At 42.3% G+C, this 23613-nt stretch overlaps 1 protein-coding gene across 1 annotated transcript in view; it reads left to right on the top strand.

Moving 5' to 3' along the window:
* Window positions 1-280: 280 nt before the first annotated feature.
* The window catches only part of PPP4R2 (protein phosphatase 4 regulatory subunit 2), an 88950-nt gene continuing 65617 nt past the window's right edge, over window positions 281-23613 (top strand). Inside the window, exons 1-3 of the mRNA XM_049715565.1 lie at window positions 281-366; window positions 10661-10833; window positions 22851-22939. Of these exons, the coding sequence (XP_049571522.1) occupies window positions 10763-10833; window positions 22851-22939 (160 nt within the window). The 5' untranslated portion in view covers window positions 281-366; window positions 10661-10762. The remainder of the gene's footprint in view (window positions 367-10660; window positions 10834-22850; window positions 22940-23613) is intronic.

Raw genomic sequence — 23613 nt, 5'->3', positions numbered from 1 at the left:
AAGCCATAGGCCCAACTGCCAGTTTCTGGTCCATCTACCATCCATGTGTACACCTGTAATCGTCAGCCCTAGTTCTGCTTTGTCCTATGCCTTGAGGCCAACAGGTCCCCTCCTCTGCTGATTTCATTTTCATTCTGGGGAGCGGGGCGGTGAAGGGGAGAACCCGTCCCTGTACATTGATTCTCAGCGGGTGAGATGTATTTGCCGTGCTTTAGCCACTCTGATGGTTTTCTCTTTTCCAGAACAGCATGATTCCAACAGGCTTGGCTTGGGAGGACATGCTATACCCTCTGTACCAGAAGTACAAGAATGCCATCACGTGGGGAGACCAGGACTTATTAAATATTATTTTTTATTTCAACCCAGGTAGGTTCTCTTTCAAGAATGCAGTTCTCGGAGGATTCCGCCCACCTCGCCCCACAGAGCACATTCCAGCCCGGGCTGTATTGGCGAAGCCTGAATTGTGCCTGTGTCCCCTGCAAAGGGTGCCTTTTCATTGCCCACCCCACCCCCTCCCCGGGGTCTTACGCGGGCGGTCCTTGCGCTGCTGACACAAAAGGCCAAATGTTGAAACCCCCAACACTGGGCTCCGTTCTTCAAGAATATCTTTTAGGTTTTGCCACGCCATTCTTCCAAGAAGTACAGGCAAAATCAATGGGTGGCACAGAACTAAATGAAAACATTATAATCTAGGCACAAGGCCCGCCGTAGCCTGAACAATTGCTAGATTGAAGGGAATTGATTCTTGGGATCCTTACAATAAAGTGACTTGTTCAGGGTTAAAAGGGTCTAGAAGAAGGACTTGGATTCCCACATCCCTCTTTCTTTTCACCTAGGGCTAAAGAAATTCCTCTTATATTGTTAAGTCAGTGTTTGGGTAGTTGGGGAAGGAAAGGAGATGTAAATTTCTGGTCTGTGTTTTTGTATTGACACCTAAAGCTAAAAATTTTCCTTCTTTTCTTTCATCTTTGCTACAACCTTATTTAATGGTATTAAAACCAAAAGCATGTTTTCTCTTTGAGAAAGATCTCTAGGGAAAAAAAGCACTCTTCACCCCAACCTCCTCAGGCCTCTCCTGTGTCTTTAAAAATCCTGAACTAGAGAATCCTGTTTATACAGACTTCTGTGTATGTACCTTTTTTTTGTTTTTTAACAAAATTCTGAAATGGAACCTAATCTCACATGCCCTTGGATCAAAAAGTAGCAAATCCTGGAAAAGAAAGCGAGCAGATTGATATGGAACGGGGTGCATTTCTGGCAAAGGGTCCCAATACGAATTCATTTGATGAAGGGGATGTGTTGGCTGTTCGTTTGTGGCATGTTTTAATCCATTTCACTTTGATAGCAACAGGGATCAACGGGGATTTGAAAGTCTGCCCCTCCTTTTTCTTCTAAAGCGGATTTCATCTTTTTTTCTAGGTGTAGTTATACTGAGTAGGACTCTTGGCTACAAATAAAAGGTCCCTGGAGCTAGTCTAAGCACAAAGGATACTTTTTTTTTAATAAGCAAACTGGTGTCCTGTAGAAACCTAGGGCAGAAAGGCCAGCAGGCTGGGCCCAGGACCTAAAGCAGGAGAGGCAAAAGGTAGAGGAACCCAGGTTGGACTTTCCTTCTCCTGGTGAGACTGTGTATTCCTCTCTTTGAAGGTTCTCATTCTGTGCTCAAAGCAAAGTACCAAGGTTTCATGCTCCACATCCAGCCATATGGAAAGAATAACTTCATCCCAGTTCCAAATTCCTGGGGGAGAAATCACATGTTGGCAGTGTGGGTCCCCTAGGCCAGGAGCGTGGAGCTAAGGAATCATGGCTGACATTGATTATTTACTGAGTGTCAGGTGCTCTTCTGAGCATTTTCTTATTTAATCCTCGCAACAACCCTGAGAATAGAATCCCCGTATTATAGACAAAGGTACCAAGGGAAAGAGAGTTAAATAATTTGTGGTGTAGCTAATGAGTGCCAGAGCAGGAGCACAAACCCAGGCCACTCCAACTCCGGCCCCGTGTATTTGGGGGTGAGGGGAAGGTCCCAGAGGAGGGTGGATTCTAGAGAGCTGGGCAGGTTTCCCCAAATGCGTCTCTCTCTCCCGCATTATTTCTGCCCTTTAAATATGGCATTTTTTCCTCTGTGTTGTGTGGCTTAAACTCTCTTCCATGAGCCTATCTGTCCATATTCCCAAACTGAGGAATTCAAAACATTTGCATAGTTGCCTCCGCAGAAATCCTCTTAGCCTGTTGCAGATTATTTGAGGACGTGATCAGTGAGTAAATAACACTCAAAGACGGTCGCAAGCAGCTCTGCCATTAGATGCGAGCCCCTTGTCTTTAATCAGGCCTGAAAACCAGCTGAGTTTAATGGTGTCACACTGCCCGTCTCAGGTCCACTGAGTACAAGGATATTATAAAATAATTAGGAAGTTGTTCTGAATCTTGGGTCTGAGCAGTAGCAAGTAAATAACGGCGCTTCCTAACTTTGGATCAGTGAGTATTAGGGAATTCCTGGATTGTTCTTTGTATGGTCTGCCTTTGATCTTGCATACTTTATCCAGGTACTTTATCAAACATGAGCTCTTTGACCTGAAATCCAGTGATATCCATCACATTGAAAGGTTTTTCTTTGTTTATATTCATTGGGATCATTTTCTATAAACCAGAACTAACTATATTTGAAAAAAAAAAAAAGTGTGTCACTTTTATCCCTGGAAAGGAGAGAGAGAGAATTGGCCATGACTCAGGAGATAAACATGCTTATTGTTATGATTCTTTGGGTTGCCATTGGCGAAGCAATACACACAAAACCCAAGCCCGTATCTAGAATGTTTTTACTATTATAGCCTCTCGTAGCCAATCCCATCGCTTTTAAAATGTGTTTAAAAGCCATTAGCTTAAAAATGTTTTAAAACTCTTGCTATATAATTAGATAGTAAATGCCTGTGGGTGTGTAATTGCCGTGCTGGGTACTAGACTGACTCACAAGAAGACAGCTGAAGCCCATGGGGGACATGCAGGTAGCTCATCCCACAGGACATTTCCTGGCAGGTGAGCCAAGGCAGCTTCTTCAAGGGGTGAAAGACTGAACTCACATATTTACAGGTGAATTTGAGTCAAGAGCAGACTTCTGTAGAAAGGGTAGATTTGACAAGGGCTAAAAGAGAAGCCTGTGTAGAAAGATATGCTTGGATTCATGCGCTTAGGTTGCAGGGAATACAACTTAACTCAGACCAGCTAAGTAAAGGTCCAGGTGCCAGTCTCATGAACACATGGGTCAGATCATGCCAGGCCTCATGAGAACCATCTCTGGGCGGCTGCTCAGGATCAAAGCTCATTTCTTCATCCCTCAGAGTCCTCACGGTGTATGTTGTGTTGCTTGTCTTCATGCCCATCTGATTCCATTCCATCTGTCCGGCAATAATGTCTGCTTGTACATGGCCCAACCCCAAGTCAGCACAACCTTACAAGCCCATGCCAGTGATGATGGGTTGTCTAGGTTTCTTAATTCGGATTCTTGAAGGTAAGAGAGAGAGGGGGATGGGGGGTTGGCCTGTCCCAGCCTATTAACTGATTCCCAGCCCAGCTATGAACTGGTTCTCTTTCGATGGGGAGACCACCCTTGATCCGGTCATCAGGGGCCAGGAGAGCAAGAGCACATGGCATTTTCCTCTCTCAAACATGAACACCGAGGTCTGTCCCTTCTTTCAGAGCAATTTCTAGAAAAGTGGGGGTGGCCAGGGGAAGAAATGAAACCAGCCAAGTTTAGATGACAAGGCAGGGCATCCAGCCAGATGAGAAGCGCTAGGGCTCTGTCCACGAAGAGAGAGAAGAGCTGAAAGGCGCATGGAATGTACATAGATCGTCCATGAGTTGACACTAGGGAGTCGGGAGGGTTTGCTGGGGCCACAGAGAGCAGGACACACAGTCACATGGAACAGGCCTCTTCAGAGGCCCTGTCAGGCCTTGCTCTCATCCTGCCTGGGTGTGCAACCACACTATATACTCACCTCACCAAAAGCTTCCAGCAGCTGGTAGTTGTGAATGTGTTTTGGGGTGGACAGGCCCAATTATTTGGTTTTAGGACTGTCCTGGAAAACCGGAAACAGATCATTGTTTTGGGAGTCTGAGAAGTTCATGAGCTCTGATACGAAGCTCAAGAATGAAGATCGTAGGGCCCTTGTGAGAAGGGGTTACGTCTACTTTGTCTTCATTGAGTGATTCCAGTGGGAGGGTTAGTGCCTTAACTGGAGTTGATCTTCAGAGGTGTTGGCTGGTTGGAGGAATGGGATTAAGAGACTGGAATGGAAGAAGGAAGGAAATGGAAGAGAAAGAGCACAGCCAGGAAAGTGAGAGGAAGGGATGTTGGGGAGAGAAAGGAGAGGGAGAAAGCGGAAAGATACAGAGGGTAAAGGAACGTATACGCTTCGATTCTCCCATTCATTCAGTGGATATCTTTTGAGCACCTACCTACAAGGTGCCAGCCACAGGGCTAGGCAGAGGGGATGCGGCGGCATGCAGAGGAGACAGAGTCTCTACTTTTACAAAACCTACCTTGTTTTGGGAGAGGTCAGCTTCCAAAGAGTAACAATGAGTCATTCAAAATCACAAACTGTGATCAGTGCTATGAAGGAAACAAACGAGAGGTTGAGAGAGCCACTGTCAAGGCTGGGGAGAGAGGGTTCCATCTTTAAATTGTGTGATCAGAGACATCTTCTTGGAGGAATGAATTGCCCTTTTCTGGAACACGGTACATTCTGGAAGAAGGAAGAAGAGGAGGCTGGGAAAGCTCAGTTGCAGAATGAGACATTAAAACACAAAGCAGAACAAACAAAACGCTATGAGTCGTGCAAACAGCCTCCATTCTGTTGATATAGTGTAGTAAGTAAGTAGCAAGCCTATTCCACCAGGAAGTTAAAATGATCAGACATAAACTATTCCATAATCTTAGAGACCCCAAGAGTAGGAAATGATCAGAAATGTAAGGAGCAATCAATTCACACAGTACTTTGCAAGTAGTTAGGAGGCTCTGGAAATAAACGTAGACTCCGGAAAAGGATCGCTAAGGGATTTCAGACTCATAAATAATCAATTACTGAGCTTCTTTATCTACATAAAATGGAGAGGAAAAATAGCAAAGACCCAGGGTTTGAAGAGAGATTGGCTTGAAAAAAATGTTTTTAATAAATTGCAGTGTTTTGAGGCTTTGGAATTTAAAAACCGTTCACTGTATTATTTCCTCAGCAGCAGAAAAAAATAACCCGCACATTTCACCATGCTGTCATTTTTAAACATTAGATTTTGACAGCCATGATAATCTTGCTTAAACTCGATTCGTTTCGGTATAGTTATTCATCGTGTGCCAAATAACCATCATTAATCCACGCTCCGTGTTCATCAGCTGCTCTACAGAGGTTTTCCATCTTCAGCCCAGCCCAGGGTGCTGGTGTAGCCCCTCTCCTCCTCCTTGCCCCCGTGGAGAAGGAGATTTCACAATGTAACCCACGCCAAATGTATCTGTGAATAAAAAGGCACATCTGTTATTTTTACCTATGCACTCTTTTTTTTTTTAATTGGAGTATAATTGCTTTACAATGTCGTGTTAGTTTCTGCTGTACAGTGAAGTGAATCGGCTATATGTATACAGACATCCCCCAGCCTTGGGCCTCCCTCCCCCGCCCATCCCACCCATCTAGGTCATTACAGAGCACGGAGCTGAGCTCCCTGTGCTACACAGCAGGTTCCCACTAGCTATCTGTTTTACACATGGTAGTGTATTTATGTCAAACTTTATCTCCCACTTCATCCCACCCTAACCCTTCCCCTCTGTGTCTACACGTCCATTGTCTACGTCTGCGGCTCTATTCCTGCCCTGCAAATAGGTTCATCTAAATGTCCACCTGTGCACTCTTGATTGCCCTTTCTTTTAGTAACAGCACGCAGTTCTCTCAGGGGAATTACTCTTCCCCCATTGCATGCAGTCTTAGAGCCCTGCCCGCCCCTGACTCGCACTTAACTAGTCAGACCATCTCCTGGGAACCTGAGTCTGGGAATCCAAGAGCAGAAAGTGGGCAAGGCTGGTCCATCCTGGCAGCAATGCCGAGAAGCTGACATTAATTAGTCCCCACACCCAGATCCCAGGAGCCACCCCACTTCCTGCCCCAATTCAGCTTTCCCTCTGATTTTTTGAGCTACCTCCTCTCTTTCCAAAGGAAAAAAAATATTTTTTGCCTCACATGCTAGAATCAAAGTTGATTACTTGCAACCTAATAAAGATTTATATATCTTGAATATTTTAGGACAAAGCAGTCTATTTATATAACAACTTTCCTACCATTATCTTACCTCTTTGAAGAAATCGAGTTTGCCCCCCCCCAAAAAAATTAAATGCTTTATCTTTTCTAAAACACACTCTGATTTCCAAACTCTTCGCCATGATCAGGCCATTTTCTCCTCCTCAAATGCTCTTCCAGGCTTCTATTTCTAACTGTCAGAATCCTATCCTTACTATATAAGTCTAAGTTTAAGTAAAGCTTTACCAAAATGCCTTCCTTTTATAAACTCTGATAAAAAATGTTCATTTCTAAAAAAAAAAAATGTTCATTTCTGTACTATCTCCCTTAGAAGAGTATAAATTCCCGAAGGGCAGGGGCAGTGCCATATCACCCAGTGACACCAGTGCCTTGCATTGTGGTGAACAAATACTTGTTTCAGTTCTATTCTCACGGTATTTCACGTTTCTTCCTCTGGAAAATTCTGAAGGGAAGGTAAACACGTGAATTGAATTCTGTCTGGGACCGAATTTCACATGTGATGTTCAGTAGCTGTGGTTCCTAGCTGATCTTCGGGAAATCTACAAACCCCTAAATTTGTAAGCAGATATTCTTCATATATTTTTCCAAAGACAGAGTCTAAAGCTTTCATTAGATTCTCAGAGAGATCTGTGACTCATAAAAGGTTAAGAAAGTCTGGCCACCTGCATGTCTAGAGGCAATTGGTGTAAAACATTTACCACCAATGTGCTATGTGTCTAGAAGGATGCCAGGCTCATTCCATTTAAGTTACCTTGTTTTATCCTTCTAGTAGCCTAATGCAATAGTTCTTGTTATGGCAATAGCAATGATAATAGTAACGATCACAGCTCACATTTACGGGGTGTACCTTCTGTGTGCAGTGAGCACTGTTCCAAGTACTTCTATATATGAACTCCTTTAATACTTCCCCAAATCCTACGAGTGATATTTACAATTCTTCCCCTTTTACAGATAATGAAACTGAGGCCCAGAAAAATCATGCCATTTGCTTGAGTTCATGCAACTAATGGCAGAGTTTTGTACTGAAACCCAACAGCTTGACTCGAAAGCTTGCTTCTTAGCCACTCTGCTGTTAGGTCACAGCTAACACATGGTAGAGCTGGGATTCAAATCTGCATCATTTAACTTCTCTTCAGTGCTTCTAAACTGAGGCCAAGGGTTTCAGCAACTCACCCAAGTTTTTAGCACTAGGAGGTGGTAGAAGCTAACTTTGAACCTACCTGTTTTATTACAAAGCCTTTCAGAAGAATTTCAGTAAAGTAGGTGTTAACTCTTCACTAAACGTTGGACAGAATTCGCCTGTGAAGCCATCTGGTCCTGGACTTTTGTTTGTTGGAAGATTTTTTAATCACAGTTTCAATTTCAGTGCTTGTGATTGGTCTGTTCATAGTTTCTGTTTCTTCCTGGTTCAGTCTTGGAAGAATTTGTCCTTTCTAAGAATTTGTCCATTTCTTCCAGGTTATCCACTAATTGGCATGTAGTTGCTTGCAGTAGTCTCTTAGAATCCTTTGTATTTCTGTGGTGTCCATTGTACCTTCTCCTTTTTCATTTCTAATTTTATTGATTTGAGTCCTCTCCCTTTTTTTCTTGATGAGTCTGGCTCAGGGTTTATCGATTTTGTTTATTTTCTCAAAGAACCAGCTTTTAGTTTCAGTGATCTTTGCTCTTGTTTTCTTCATCTCTATTTCATTTATTTCTGCTCTGATCTTTATGACTTCTTTCCTTCTACTACCTTTGGGTTTTGTTTGCTCTTCTTTCTCTAGTTCCTTTAGGTGTAAGGTTAGGTCATTTATTTGAGATTTTTCTTGTTTCTTTAGGTAAAATTGTATTGCTATAAACTTCCCTCTTAGAACTGCTTTTGCTGCATCCCATAGGTTTTGGATTGTCATATTTTCGTTGTTATTTGTCTCTAGGTATTTTTTGATTTCCTATTTGATTTCTTCAGTGATCCATCAGTTATTTAGTAACATATTGTTTAGACTCTATGTCTTTGTGTTTTGCCTTTGAGTGATGCCCTCATTGGGCTCGGTCCTCTAAGGAGGCTGCAAAGAGAGGAAAAGTTTTCTTTTTGTAGTAGAGTCCTTAAACTACTTAGGAAGAGGCAAAAAACCTTCATCACCAATCTTAAACTCCATGAAGGCAGGACCTGTACACATAGCAGGCATTTGATAAATATTTGTTCATTCCATCAATCCGTGCGTTTACAAAAACAGAGGTAGTGTCTAGGGCAATTCATTCAGGAGAGAATACTGGCAGGTGCTTAAGCAGGGACTGCAAATCCAAATGGCCGGGCAGGTATCAGAAAGGAGTGAGGTGACTCATGGGATTAAAAAAAAGGCAGCTATTGGGCTGGGGTCAGGTCACAGTTCAGATGCACAAAAGCATGTTTAGATATTTTCACTCCCACTATCCTCACATCCACCCTCTTCACGGAAGTGCAGCAAAGTCACACAACTAATAGAGGAGTTGGAATTCAGACCTTGATAGTATAACTTCATGATGAGCACCACTCTCTCCCAGCTGTGGATTATGTATGCGCAAGCGTGGAGGTGAATGCAGGTAAGGGAAACATCCTGGTGGAATGGAGTTCTCCCAAGAGAAGGAAAATCTCATAGTGTGTTGTGAACAGTTAGGAATTAGAGGGTGCTTGGATGTCACAGCAGTCTGTGAGTTTTATGTTTTGTTTTGTTTTGTGGCCGCGCCACGCGGCTTGCGAGATCTTAGTTCCACAACCAGGGATTGAACCTGCGCCCTCGGCAGTGAAAGCTCCAAGTCCTAATCCCTGGACTGCCGGGGAATTCCCCAGTGGCATGTGATTTCTGAATGGTAGAAATATTACACACCATCTGCCAGAGGGGATGTGCGATGACGTCTTCATTCTTTGCTTTCCATCTCGAAGGTTTCTGTAAATAACCTCTAAGCAGGGGTCCTTTCCATGAGAAGGGAATGACATCAACCCAACCAACAAGCACATCTTTATGACGCTCTTCTGACACTGGTAATTGATTTGCTCTAAGCCTTCTGTGCTGTCACTCGGGGCCTCTCTTATGGTCAGTGGCACACGTTTGCAGAGAACTTTGATCCATCCTCCTCTAGCCCCAGCCCTTAAAGGCACCAGGAAGGAGGAGCCAGGAAGCTCAGGGGTTATGAGCTTATTGCTGATTTTATAATCCCTCGTCACCAAGAAGAAATTTACTGAGTGCATCAGGATTAGAGCAGAGTTTCTTGACCTTGGCACGACTACAGTGGTGGGGCTTGCTGTTCACTGAGGATATTTATAGCATCCTGGCCTCTACCCACTAGATGCCAGTAGCAGCCTCGTCATGTATGACGAACAATGTCGCCCTCCAAACACTGCCAGGTGGTCCCGGGAGACTGCAGCGTAGCATCACCCCTGGCTAAGAACCACAGGCTTAGAGATGCAAACACGCACAAGGACACATGTGCACATGCTCACACACAGTGTATATAGTCACCTTGACAGGGGGACTTCTTTTTGTGTTGCTTTTTGTTGTTGTTTTCCTATTGTAATATTTTGTTTCTTGTTTTTTTCCTTCACTTTGTTTCTGTTGGTTGGTTGCTTTTTTTTTTTTTTTTTTTTTTTTTGTGGTACGCGGGCCTCTCACCGTTGTGCCCTCTCCCGTTGCAGAGCACAGGCTCCGGACGCACAGGCCCAGCGGCCACGGCTCACGGGCCCAGCAGCTCCGCGGCATGTGGGATCCTCCCAGACTGGGGCACAAATCCGTGTCCCCTGGATCGTCAGGCAGACTCTCAACCACCGCGCCACCAGGGAAGCCCTGGTTGGTTGCTTTTTAATCTGAAGAAGAACCTTTGCTTCAATCTTGACTCTAATTTTTCAAGTTGGTCCATTTCACAAAACCTTTTCAAAGAGTTGATTGTAACTGCTAATGCTATGGACCACCGCCGTGTGCTTGTCAGTCTGCTATGCATTTTACATGAGCTTTTTAAAAATTGAATCATCAAAATAACAGGGCAATCCTGTTACATCCATCTTGCGGATGAGGAAATTGAAACACAGGCCGGTTAAGTCACTGGACCCAGGTTGCACTGATTTTGAGTGACAGAGTTGGGATTCTGATCCAGGCTGTCTGCTGCCCTCATTTGCCTTCTTGTCTAAGATGCTATATTGCCCTCCTCTTTGGGGTGAAATCTCCAACATCACTAATGTGTGCTCCTTCAGTTCCTGATCTCAGAATATCGACAAACGTGGTAAAATCTGAGCTACAAGTCACAATCACAGTCACGCACTTTGAAATCCCGTGTGGTGTGCAGTTTATGGAAACGTTGGTTTCATCGCTGACACTGATTGTACACACATATCTTTCTCTTGTCACCACCAGAGTGTCTGTACGTGTTCCCCTGCCAGTGGAACTACCGTCCTGATCACTGCATGTACGGAAGCAATTGCAGAGCGGCCGAGCGGGAAGGCGTGTCTGTCCTGCATGGGAACCGAGGCGTCTACCATGATGAGAAGCAGCCAACTTTCAAAGCGCTCTATGAAGCAATCCGAGATGTAAGTGTGTTCTCACCCCCCATTCAGCAGACATGTACTTATCAGCATGAAGCAGTGCAGGTGCTGTGGTCACCCGTCCCTTTGAAGGCCAAATAATTCCCAGAAGCATTGAGTTCTACCGCTTTTCCCCAACCTCACTCACGCTATGTCACTCCATCCACTTGCCACCTGGTACTATACTTTGTCCACTCTTGACTTAATATTTCCAAGAAAGTCACTCATTTCTTTTTCTCTGAAATAAATTCGCTGAAGGAGGAAGTGTCCTATCAGACAGAGAAACCCTTGGTAACTGACTATACTGCTGAACTGAACGAATAAGCATTTTCAGAACTCTAATGGAAAACTCATGAATTCATAAAAGTGCTAACAAAAGATCAAGATGAAAACAAAAATTAATTACATGGGACTGAGTGAACTGATGAGGATGATTATAATTTTTGTGACTTTCTGTTTGAATTAAAAAAAAAATCCCCCCCAAAAAAGAAGAGAACAGTAAGCAAAAAAAAAAAAAAAAGAAAGAGAAACTCTGTGCTATTTGCCATAATAAAGGGTCAGAGGTTAGGATATAGGTAATACAATAAAAATAAAATATTATGCAGCTCAAGCTAAGTGTGTTGCCTGGTTGCCAGCTCCACCCTATTGACCAAGCAGGTGTCGAGGTGGTCATTTAGGACAGCGGTCCCCAACCTTTTTGGCACCAGGGACGCATTACAAGGAAGACGATTTTTCCACGGATTGGGTGGGAGGCTGGGAGGGCGTGGGGGATGGTTCAGGCTGTAATGCCAGCGACGGGGAGCGGCACACGAAGCTTCGCTTGCTTGCCCACCGCTCACCTCCTGCTGTGCAGCCCGGCTCCTAACAGGCCGCGGACCGGTACCAGTCCAAGGACCAGGAGTTGGGGACTCCTGAGTTAGGACCAGGAGCCAAACCAAAGTGACAATCAAGTCTTTATTTATGGACTGCCACAGTGCAAGCAAGAGGCAAGAAGAGGCACCAGCTCTCGGTGGTCCATTTTTATCCACCAAAGGATGCTGGCTGAGGGTCAAGTGGCTGCAGCACGGAGGCAGGAATATCTCCTGAATAAAAGGCTTTTGCATCTTTACGGACCCAGGAATCTTGGGGAAGAGGAGAGGGAAGGAAGAGGGGAGGAGGAGAAAGGTACCCCCCCACACACCTCCCAAAGGAGGCCTCCACATGGAGGTGCTTGGGGCAGGGATGCAAACGTGCGTATAAGCCAGGGTGGCTTATACACACAAAGAAAACTGCAGCTCGCTGCCATGCACCAAGTCTGGGAGGGCAGCTTTCCCCCGAGACATGCCAGACAGCCTTGTAATTGCCTCTGGCCGAGTGTGAAGATCACACCAACTATCCTGGCCTGGAGCTGAGGCCCCCTCTTACTCCCTTGAAGAGGTTGATTTTAGCAGGAGCAGTTAAGACCTATGTGAACTACCTTCTTGCAGTAACTGGGAAGGTCGAAAGGACCTTGCTTTGTGGTTCACCACCTAATATCACGTCAAGTACTGCCTGCTGGTACCTGCATCCCTCACTTTGGGAAACACTGCTTTCCACATTGCCTTTCACCTTGAAGTTGGTGGGGCAGAACCAGCAACAGCTACTTTCAGAGATTTCCCTTTTGAAACTTTCATTCCAAAACGTAGAGTGTAGGGGTCGGCCAACTTGGGCCAAATATTGGGCCAAATCTGGCCCGTTTTTGTAAGACATGTGGGGTAAGAATGGTTTCTTAAACAGTTGGGGAAAAAATGAACAGAAGAATATTTCGTTAACACAGGAAAGTTTTATGAAATTCAAATTTCTCTGTTCGTATAGTCTTATCGGGACACAGCAACAACTGTTCATGTTACGTATTGTCTGTGGCCACCGATATGCTACAAAGGCAAAGATGAGTAGCTGTGACAGACTGTACGGCCCACAGAGTCTGAAATATTTACTATCTAGCCCTTTACCGAAAAAATTTGCCAACCCCTGACAGAAGGCATGTAGATTTTATTAGAGGGTTTTTTCCTTGGGGATCTGGGAACCCTCATGATTCATGAAAAGGATTGGGCAGGAGTGAGGTGAGGGTGAATCCTGCAACACAGCAATGCATTTTTGCACATATGAAAGTATGCCTTTTGCTAAGGAGAATCCCAGAGAATTCCAATTCTGGAATCCCCAGAATTGTCTTCTGTGGAGGGAAAGAATTTCATGTGCCAATAAACTAACACCTCTTTTTTCTCCTGGGATTCCTGCTGTTGTTTCTCCAAAGCCAGGTGATTTAATTACACAGAAAATTTGTTCTGTACTTAGTGATATCACATTTAGATATTCAAACACTGACTCCAGGTGCACATCCATTCAGGAGTACAAATGGAAGGTACATAAGAATGCAGCAGACGTGGACATCAGAGCCATGCCCCAGGTTGTTCTGTACTCTGTCAGCCCTGGCCTGGGATTGAGCAACTATGGTTCTAGAGTTACAATCGGTCTTGTTTGTTTTCTGGGTGGATCAGAAAGAGGGCCAAATAACTGTTTCATAAATGATTCTGCATAATACACTCACTGATTTTCCTCAGTTGGGACTAAAAAGACAATTTTCGTTCACGCATTTCAATCAGGACAGTCACTAACCCCATCCTGAAATTCAAGTAAATATAGACAGACTTCATCATAAAAGACCTATTTCTCCACTTGCCACTGTGCACCCCAGTGCAGTGGAGTCAGGGCTTGGCTTTAGGCATCGACAGACCTGGGTTCAGGTCCCAATTTTGTCCCTTTCTGGTGATTAGTCATTAACTCTGTGCTCTTGACTTACTGAGCCTCAGTTTCCTCATCTGTGAAATGGGGATAATAATATTATCTACCTCATAAAACGTGTTGTGAGAATTCAACAAAATGATTGTTTTTACACTTTTAGTACAGCACCCGACATAGAGTTGTTCTCAATAATTAGAAGTTTCACACTCTTTTCTTTTCTTATCTTGTCCACATTTTCTCACTTGCTCTCTCCCTTCCCCTCTATAAATACTTTTCCTCTCTCTCTCTTTCGCTGTATGTCTCTTTCTTCCTTCATCTCTCTCTGAAAATATTCCTCCTGTCCCTCCCTCTTCCTTCTCTTCCCTCCCCTTCTCTCTCTCTCTCTCTCTCTCTCTCCCTCTCACACACACACACAAACACACATACTCACATACCCTAACTCTGTGTGTATGTTTGTGTGAAGGGTAAGTGTGATCTTCCCCCATCATGACCCAAGGAAAATTATATACGAGGCAGACGTTCTGCCAGTAATTCTTTCAACAATCATCTCTGAAGAGCCTATTTTATGCAGGAACAATTCTAGGTTCTGGGAACTCAGAAGTCAACAAGACTGACAAAGCCCACTCCTCATGAAACGTATATTTTGGGTGAGGAAGCCAGACAGTACTCACATAAACGAAGAAATCAATAAAACTCTTATCAGATAGTGGAAGGTTAAGGCAGGGTGCTGGGCATCCAGGATGGGCAGCCAGGATGGAGAGGAAGGTTCACAAGCTCGGGTCCTCAGGGAGGCTTCTGCCAGCCTGAGCCTTGATCCCTGGGACAATCTGGGGAGAGATCCTGCCAAGTAGAAGAAATAACCTGGGAAAAGTCCCTGAGTCAGGAGTAAGTTTGTGTGCCCACCGACAGGGAAGAGGCCACAGTAACCAGAATGAACAGAAAAGGGAAGCGAGGAGGAGATGAGCAGGGAGAGTTCCGGGTCACATTGAACCTTTGGGGACAGGAGAGGGGTTGGAATCTTACTCTAATTGCAGCGGGAAGCCCCTGCAGGAAAACGACGTGCTCTGATTTATGCTTTAAAAATATCTCCGTGGTAACTTGGTGCAGGGGGTGCAAGAGTGAAAACAAAAAGGCTATCTATGAGACTTACTGCAGCCTTCCAGGTGAGAGATGGGGCTGGCGTGCACTTGGGTGGTGTCGGGAAGATGAGAGGCCGGACTCGGGATGTGCTGTAGAGGTAGAGTTTATGGTACTTGCTGTTGCACCAGGTGAAGGATGTGGGGGAAAGAGAGGAATCAAGCAGGGCTCCACGGTTTTGACCTATTCTGTTCCTGTCACTGGGGATACAGTGATGAAAAGGAGTTTATCAATGGTCTAAATTGTGCTGTGAAAGAAAAAGTGTTCCAAGCATGGTCTCGGACAGAACCCTCTTTTTTTGCATTACATAATGTGTAATCTCCTTCTGGGAAGAAATTCACATTTCTGATAAACATGCTTAAGCAATATTTCTGATGAACTTTAAGGGATTAAGACTTGTTCTAGGAAACTAGACACCCACCCACTCTGCTGTCAGGCAATAGTATCTGACTTTTCATCATTCTTATTTCCCTTTTGCTTTTTTCTCTAGTCTTTTTGTTTAGAATGTCCTTGCCAACAATGAATCTTTGACTTGACCTACTAGAGGCCTTTTCCCTTTCGACAAGACTGTAATAAAACTTCGACTCTTGTTCATAATTAGGTGGTCTGAAAGATTTATTTTGGGAAATACAGACACATTCCATAGGAAAACAAGACAATTTCTTTTTAAAGTCCAATATTAAGTGGGAAAAAACCAACAACCAATATTTGGTACCTGAATTACTAAAATAAAGTTCACTGATGATACATTTCACTAGTAGTTGTTAAACTCTGAACTTCGTGAGATTACCATAGTTCCTTCGTTAAGATTGCTGCAAAGGCAAGATATATGAACAATTCAGTGTTGGTTTTTTGTTTTTTTTTTTGCGGTACGCGGCCCTCTCACCGCTGTGGCCTCTCCCGTTGCGGGGCACAGGCTCCGGACGTGCAGGCTCAGCGGCCATGGCTCACGGTCCCAGCCGCTCCGCAGCATGTGGGATCTTCCCGGACCGGGGCACGAACCCGTGTCCCCTGCATCGGCAGGCGGACTCTCAACCACTGCGCCACCAGGGAAGCCCCAATTCAGTGTTTTATTGTAGTAGATTTCAAGTATCTACTTGAGTCTTTTTAAAAAATTTTATTGAAGTATAGTTGATTTATAATGTTGTGTTAATTTCTTCTGTACACCAAAGTAACTCAGTTATACATATATGTATTCTTTTTCATATTCTTTTCCATTTTGGGGTTTGTCACAGGATATTGAACATAGTTTCCTGCGCTATACAGTAGGACCTTTTTGTTTATACTTGAGTCTTGCTTCTACTCAGCAAGAGCATGCTATAGAATATCCTGTCCTGGGAAATATACTTCACTCAGATTTTAAGAGCTTTTAAAACCCAAATAAATCATCTTTTTTTTTTTTTTTTTTTAAGAGGTAAAGAAACAGGCCCCAAAAGGGTAAGTGATTGCCTGGGGTTGCACAGGACTGAATCAGGATTTGAACCTTGAATCAGGATTTGAACCTCGGTCCTCGGAGGTCCCTTCCTCTGTATCTAAAAACGTACCAAGCTGTGCCTGCATGTTTATATTAATTCCTTGTGTCATTTCTCAGTAAGTTATTTGCGTGTTAAATGGCATTTCAGTAACTAAAATACACTTTTCTTTTTTTTTATTTTTAACTCATCTTTCAGTTTCCCTTTCAAGACAATCTCTTTCAATCCATGTATTACCCTCTTCAGCTGAAGTTTTTGGAGACTGTGCACACTTTATGTGGACGAATCCCACAAGTTTTTCTGAAGCAAATTGAGAAAACCATGAAAAGGGCTTATGAGAAACATGTCATCATCCATGTTGGCCCGAACCAGAGGCGCTGAGTATTTCCCATTGTCTCGAGTCAATTAGGCATCTCATGAACGAGGAAATACTCATCTGCAAGCTGCCTGGATCTCTTTTATGTGAATATTTCATGGTGCTCTATGACAACTAAGTTTAAAAAGACTTGTTAAATGTTGCTAAATCAGTTGCCCCTAAATGGAAATATGCTTTAATTTTTTTCTAAAGTGCTATTTATCTCTCTGTTTTTTAAAAAAAATGATATTTTTGCTCACTTAACACTGTTGAAGTAGGTCGAGCTAGCTGTGAAAAGGAACTCTTGTGAGCCTTCTGATTCCCAAGTGTCTGAGGCAATGTCAGTGGCATCTGATGTGGCACATTTTATCCACTTCTCTTGAGACTCTCTCTATGCAATGGGTTCGCCCCACCCCTTGTTATGAAAGTGATACATGCTTGTTGTAAAACAAATTTTTAAAACTTATAGAGAATATATAGGTCATTGGACCAAAATCAAGATGAGATTAGCCATAATCCTATTAACCAGGGAAAAAGATTTTTATTTTAGTGTAGTCCCTTCTAGCCTTTTTTCCCCTACTTTTATATTTACTTGCGGTTGTCTTTTCCATCGTATAAACATGTATCTAAAACAGGTAGTCTAAGTGAAAGTGGGACCCTATGCTGAGATTTTTATGTAGGAGACTAAAAATTTAGACAAAGGATGATGCCTGCAACCCTTTATTTAAAACACGTCTGGGACAGAGATCAGGGTTAGGAGACCGACCACCTGAGATGAGATTAAGGGAGCACAAGCCCTGCTCACACCCTAATCTTGTCAGAGGTCCCACCTCACCATTGTTATAAAACCCCTCATCAAATCCTCTGGTGGGGGGACACATAGTTTTTCAAGGCAGGAGTCTGCTGTATCCCCCCTTTGCCTGGCAAAGCAATAAAGCTATCCTTTTCTACTTCAAAACAATACATCGGGGAGAAGCATTCGGATTTTAGCTAATTGGGCAGTGATAAAGGATGAAGCATATCTGGGGCTGTTTTTTAAGAAAAATTGTTCAGATTTTTCCAAATCGTAAGACATGTCTATGCAACAGCTTCTGAAAGGAAATTCAGTAATTGTGTTAAATCTAAACGGTCTATTTAGCAGAGATGTGATTTTGTGTTGACCCAGAGACAAAAGCATTTTATCTCTTACTTCGGTAGGTGTGGCCTTCTCTCTTTAAACTCTTGGGCAATACGTGGAAATTAAAGGCCGACTTGGAATGTAATGTGTACAAATAAATAGTTCAGTGGATTCCACTGGCCAGAAAATTCATCTTCCCACCAGCCTTAGAAAGGTCTCTCAAATTTTTTTTTTCTTCTCGAGGGTGTTCTGGCTGTTAGCCAAGGTGTGTCTTATCACCTAGCTACAGTAGAGGAAGTTCGGTATTCTTTCCCCAAAGGAATCAAAGTTAATCCCTAGTTGCTCCTGTAGCTGCTATTAGCATAAGGGCATTTTGCATAATGCTTTATTTATCTCAAAAAACGTGTGCTTAAATGATCTCCTTGATGTTTGCAACAACTTAGTGAACTTAGTAGGGGCCTGTATCATCTCCACTGGGCAAATAAGGAAATTGTAATACAAAGAAACAAATATATTCCATACTGTTCTGTAAGACACACAGATGTGTATAGGATACATCCCGTTTCACAGAGAAATTTTTGAAAACAAAAATATTAAATATTGTTCATCACATATAGACAATGATCTGAAAGTATAAAATGAAAATTTTTGTTTTGGTAATGCAAATATGGTATCCGATATATTGGAATCCAGTAGGATATCATAGGTTCTGTAACAGCAGAAAAGGTCTTACCCTGAAAAAAATATATGCAAGTCTCAGCACTACCGAAGAATATATAGGTATCAGTCAACATTAGTATGCAGCACCATTATGGTAGTAACAAATTTAAATCTAAAATGGTTGAGTAATAACCCATACTTTCCTTTTGATAAGTTGGGTGACCTGTGGTTTGTTATTTTTGTTAAGGGAAATTACCATTATGATGTGAAACTCTTATCTTTGCTGTTGTATTTTATGTTTCCTCATTTTACCACTGAAGGTGACATCATTCATTATTTGATTTCTAAAGCATGTGGGGGGAATTTCGGGATTGTGTTTTGGACGGGGAAAATGCATTCTGTATCCCACAAATAGTATTTTGGTGAAAGAGCCAGGATGTGGAGATGATTCCCTGACTTCCATTCCAGTTTTCTTTCTCCTTGTTCAGCACAGCCAGCAAACCCCACAGATGTCACTCAGATTTGCTGGTGGCTCACAGACCTAAAGAAGTTCCTTTCCTCCTTTGGCAAGTCCCACAAAAAATCTGCAGATAAAGACATGGCATACAGCAATTCCTTTTCTTTTATGAGAGTCAGGTTTACCCACAACTCTCAATTGTGGGTTCTAGTCTGAAGATGCACAATAGGATTTCCAGCAAAGGTCAGTGATAGAACTCTAGAACATTCTAGAATGATGCATTATGAGACTGTGAAGCCTTAGAATTTGGTGTGGTTTTCTGCCTGGGAATTCTTTTGCTGTATCCTGAAATGTTAGGTGAGTTCGGTGGAGAATTTAGAAAAACTCTGATCTTCTAATCCCCATGCCAAAAAGTGCTAATTATTTCTTATAGTTAGGACGTTGCCATGAGGCAGTATTTTCTCTGCCTGTGATAATTTCCAGAAAGCTACGACATTAGCGCCTTTGAAATATGATAACCACAATTTGAATTCAGTGGACTCCTGAAACATGCAGCCTGTGGTCTGAAGTTTGCCAAAGGTTACATTGCCCCCTTTGGCACATCGAATCTGTGGGATGACCATGAGACGGGGTCTCTTCTGTCCTCCTATCTTCTCCTGTCCTCTCCTTGTTTCCTTTAAAATTCTGTTTAAGGCATGACTACAGAGTTCCACTGGAGAATGAAAGAACACTTTCTAATAGCAAAGTGTAGTTTTTTGGGTTTTGTTCTTTTGTTTTTTTTTTTGCGGTACGCGAGCCTCTCACTGTTGTGGCCTCTCCCGCTGCGGAGCACAGGCTCCGGAAGCGCAGGCTCAGCGGCCATGGCTCACGGGCCCAGCCACTCCGCGGCATGTGGGATCTTCCCGGACCGGGGCACGAACCCGTGTCCCCTGCATCGGCAGGCGGACTCCCAACCACTGCGCCACCAGGGAAGCCCAAAGTGTAGTATTTTTGTGTGCATGGATATTAGAACTTTCAATAACAGGGTCACTAGAAATGCTGACCATGTTTTTCTTGCTGAGTTTTTCTTTTCCCAATATAAATCTCTGAAATTGTGACTTACATCAGAAATTCCAGTATTTGAAATATTAACTGGCTAGAAAATCTAAGTTTTCTTTCAACTTCCAAGACAATTTAGCATTTAGGATATATTGCTCCAAGCTTAACTATTTATTTGAAACGTTTATTCCATATTCAGTGTTTCCACTGCAAATTGTTGTGACTTTTACTGAATTTATTATTGAAATGGATATTTATACAGACTTATAGAAGTTTGTGAGTATTTATTTCATTGCAGTTATGGTGTTTATAAAACAAGCAAACTGTACAAAACCTTACTCACAGTCACAAAATAGTGATCCAATAATGGAATAATCACTCCAACCCACCCTGAAGATGCCGCAACATACGTACAGATTTAGGGTTATGTATAAATATTGCCTGATACTTATACAAAAAAGATAAATCGCATGTATTGGATAAACCAAAATGAATATGATTTCATGACTGAATTCAGAAATATGTTGAATTCAGAAATATGTTGAATGCCATGAGAGTACAAATCATTATATCCTCATTTATTAGTATGGTAAGCAAGCTTTTTTATGTCTTTCTGCTTCTCTCCTACTTTTTCGTCTTCCTCTTTTTCATTTTTTCCTTTCCCTTCCTGTCTTTGATGTTAGCTTCTCAGTGGTACCAAGATGCTTGGCATTAGTGGCAGAGCCAGAGCACTTGGGGATCCCTGTGCAGGCAGAACTAACTTCTAATCCTGAAATCAGATCTTTATGATGAGAATTTTCCAAAAATTAAAAAAAAAATGTACACAATACGTACAGACAGACAGACACACACACACACACACACACACACACCCTCAAATGTTTTTAAAGAAAGACCCAGCATCTATTGTGCTCTGTGAACTGAAGAATCATAGATGGTGACACCTTAGGTGATATCATTTCACAATTGCCATGCTGGCGTTTAAAAAGCTGATGAGATTTCTCTGGCAAACAGAGAACTTTTCACAGGTCAGAACTGGAAATATTCTCTTGTGTCTTCAAGATAAAGCACTTTGTTTGTATCACCATATGCATGAACATATAAGAATCAGGTGCAATTTCTGCTTCATCAGTTTTACATGTTTGTGTTGTCACTGAAAAGTGCACCAATTGTTTATAGCTCCCAAGGAGAACCTGAATGCATTTTTTATGTTGGAAAACTTATTTTTTAGTGATTTTTGTTTGGGACGAAATGAGCGTATGAAAGAACACTCCAAAGAAAAGGAATTATTACAGCAAATTAAAAGGAACATAAGTATTGTGATTTAATTACTATCTTGTCTTTATAAATGCCATCTCCTGTTTTACTTTTTTTTAATTAAAAGCTTTTAAAAAATCTTGTCTTTTGGTGTTATTTTGGAAGTGTGTTACTTTTCTTTTGGAAGATTTCAAGTTTAAGATTTTATAATATGAAATAGTAATATTTAAGTCCTTCCAGCTATTAAAAGAGATATTTGGTTTAGCAAGTAGTTTAGCCTGTTTTAAAAAAATCATTAAAAATCTTCTTTGTTTATAAAATACCACACTATACATTATGTTATTTGGTTGTAAAGGTGTCTGGTGTTTGAGATACAGTGAAGAAAATTTGGAAAATGTGAAATTAGTTCTTGCGTTCTTATATTTTATTTAGCAAAATTGAACCTGACTTGTTAGCTACTAACATAATCAAAAATAACATACCAAGGGTTTTGAGTCTACGTAAAGGTTTTTTCCCCCCAATACCTAGACTCTTAAAAATCAGCACAAGGTATTCTGTTCATCTACTGAGTTTCCTCCTCATATTTTAAAACTTTTTAAAATGCTAAGGTATTTGGATATGGTTTTCTGGAATAACTGGGAACCCACATCAAATTATTTTGTGAGATATGAGTCAGGTACTATATTTAGACAACATTAACTTTAAATCCTAGTTCCACCATTTTCTGCCTACATGTGACCTAGGCAACTGTTTTGACCATCTTTGTGCTTCAGACTTCCCACTTACTAGAACAGGACAAGGATTCCTCATAGATTGTTGTGAGGAATAAACACAAAAACATGAAATTCCAAGATTCTAAAAATTCCTTGTTTGTGGCCCCCTTACCTCCAGTAAATAAATGCCTGATGGATTTCTTAAAGAGTATCATATTGAAAAATTGCCATTTTTATTTATTAGTCTGCCATGGGGTCAGATGTTTACTTACCAGAGGGTCCACATGCTGAAGTTCTGCCTTCCTTGTCTTTTTAGAGGAACATAGGTGGAAAAGTTTGAAAATCTCTGGCTTCAGTAGTTTTACGATTCCCAAAGCTATCCTGTTCCTGTTTGGTTCCTATCACACCCTTTAGCTCTTCATAGCTTATAAGTAGCCCTCCTGTCCTTGATCATGATCTCATAATGTTCCCCCTTCTTCTCCTCTTTCGTGGTTCCCTAAGTCAGTCAGTGTCACCAGTCCACCCCCTGCCTTATCCTAGAAACCTGCTCATTACTTGTTTCGCCCTCTGTCACATTTCACATCACCCTCATCACTAAATCATCACATCCCCATTGACGCACCCCACTCCTGATACCGATTTCTGTACATCTCTTCAAATTGCAAGTGACAGCACAAACAACTCAAACTAGTACCAAAAAAAAAGTGTATTGCTTCTACCTCCAGAATATTCACTGAGTCAGTCAGAAATTCCTCTATTTTCACTGTTGTCTCCACTCAAACCATTACTCCCTGGATTCCTCTCCTCTCTGACCTGGATTGTTGTTCTAATGCCTTTCTTATTTCTCTGCATTCAGTCTGGTCCCCTCCAAACCCTAACCCATCCCCACCCTGTGTAAAGCTCCTCCGTGTTTCCCCTTTGCTCCTAGAATAGCGTCCAAAGTTCTCAGGAAATCCCTGCGTATCTACCTCCTGCCCATCTCCCTGGCTTCATTTGAGTTCTTCTTCCTCACTCCGCTAATGTTCACTTATGCTAGTTTGTTTTTCTGTTCCTTTAGGAAGCCGAGCTCTTTCCCATCAGGGGCTTTGCACATGCTTGGAATCAGTTACCCTAGAAATTCACCTGGCAAATTCTACTATCCTTCAGGTATCGATTTAAATATCCTTTCCTTGTGGAAGGCTCCTTGGATCCCCTACATAAAGGCAGTTCTGCCTCTTATATTCCCTCATATAATCCTGGACTTTTTCTTTGCGGTATGTATTATCACAGCAACAATACTTATTTGCGTGAAACTCTGAGTTAATTGACTGCCTTTCCCACTAGATACAAAGTTCTTTGAGGGTACAGTCCTTGCTGTTCTTTTCCCCTGCTCAATGTGCATCACCTAACTCAATGGCTAATACATTTCTGGTGCTCCAAAAGTATTTACTGAAAAGAAGTAAAGTGATTCTGCTGCACCATGAACTGGGACCAGTTCCTGTCAGTGAAGCTTCGTAACACGCTATACTTACTTTGCGTGTTGTTTCCAAAACCTATTTCTCCTACAAATGTTCAGGGTGCTGGGTTATGATAACCCATTCTCTAAAGTATCATTAACTAAAAGTATATTGATTTATTTAATTTCTTGGAGATTTATTTACTTGCCCATAAAATGACTTGGTTGGGTCAGACGGTGCTTAAGTTCCTTTCTACCTGAATGCTCTGTGTTCACGTAATCTCTCTTCTATGTCTCTGTTGTGGACATTTGTGGGATTTTGGCTGCCTGGAAACAACCCCACGCCTGGTGCCAATTTCTGTATTAGTTAAAAATTTTTTAAATT

The sequence above is a fragment of the Orcinus orca genome, chromosome 10 (assembly GCF_937001465.1).
Source record: "Orcinus orca chromosome 10, mOrcOrc1.1, whole genome shotgun sequence".
NCBI lineage: Eukaryota > Metazoa > Chordata > Mammalia > Artiodactyla > Delphinidae > Orcinus > Orcinus orca.
Note: the sequence above shows the minus strand (reverse complement) of the source record. Positions and strands in the feature narration are given on the sequence as shown.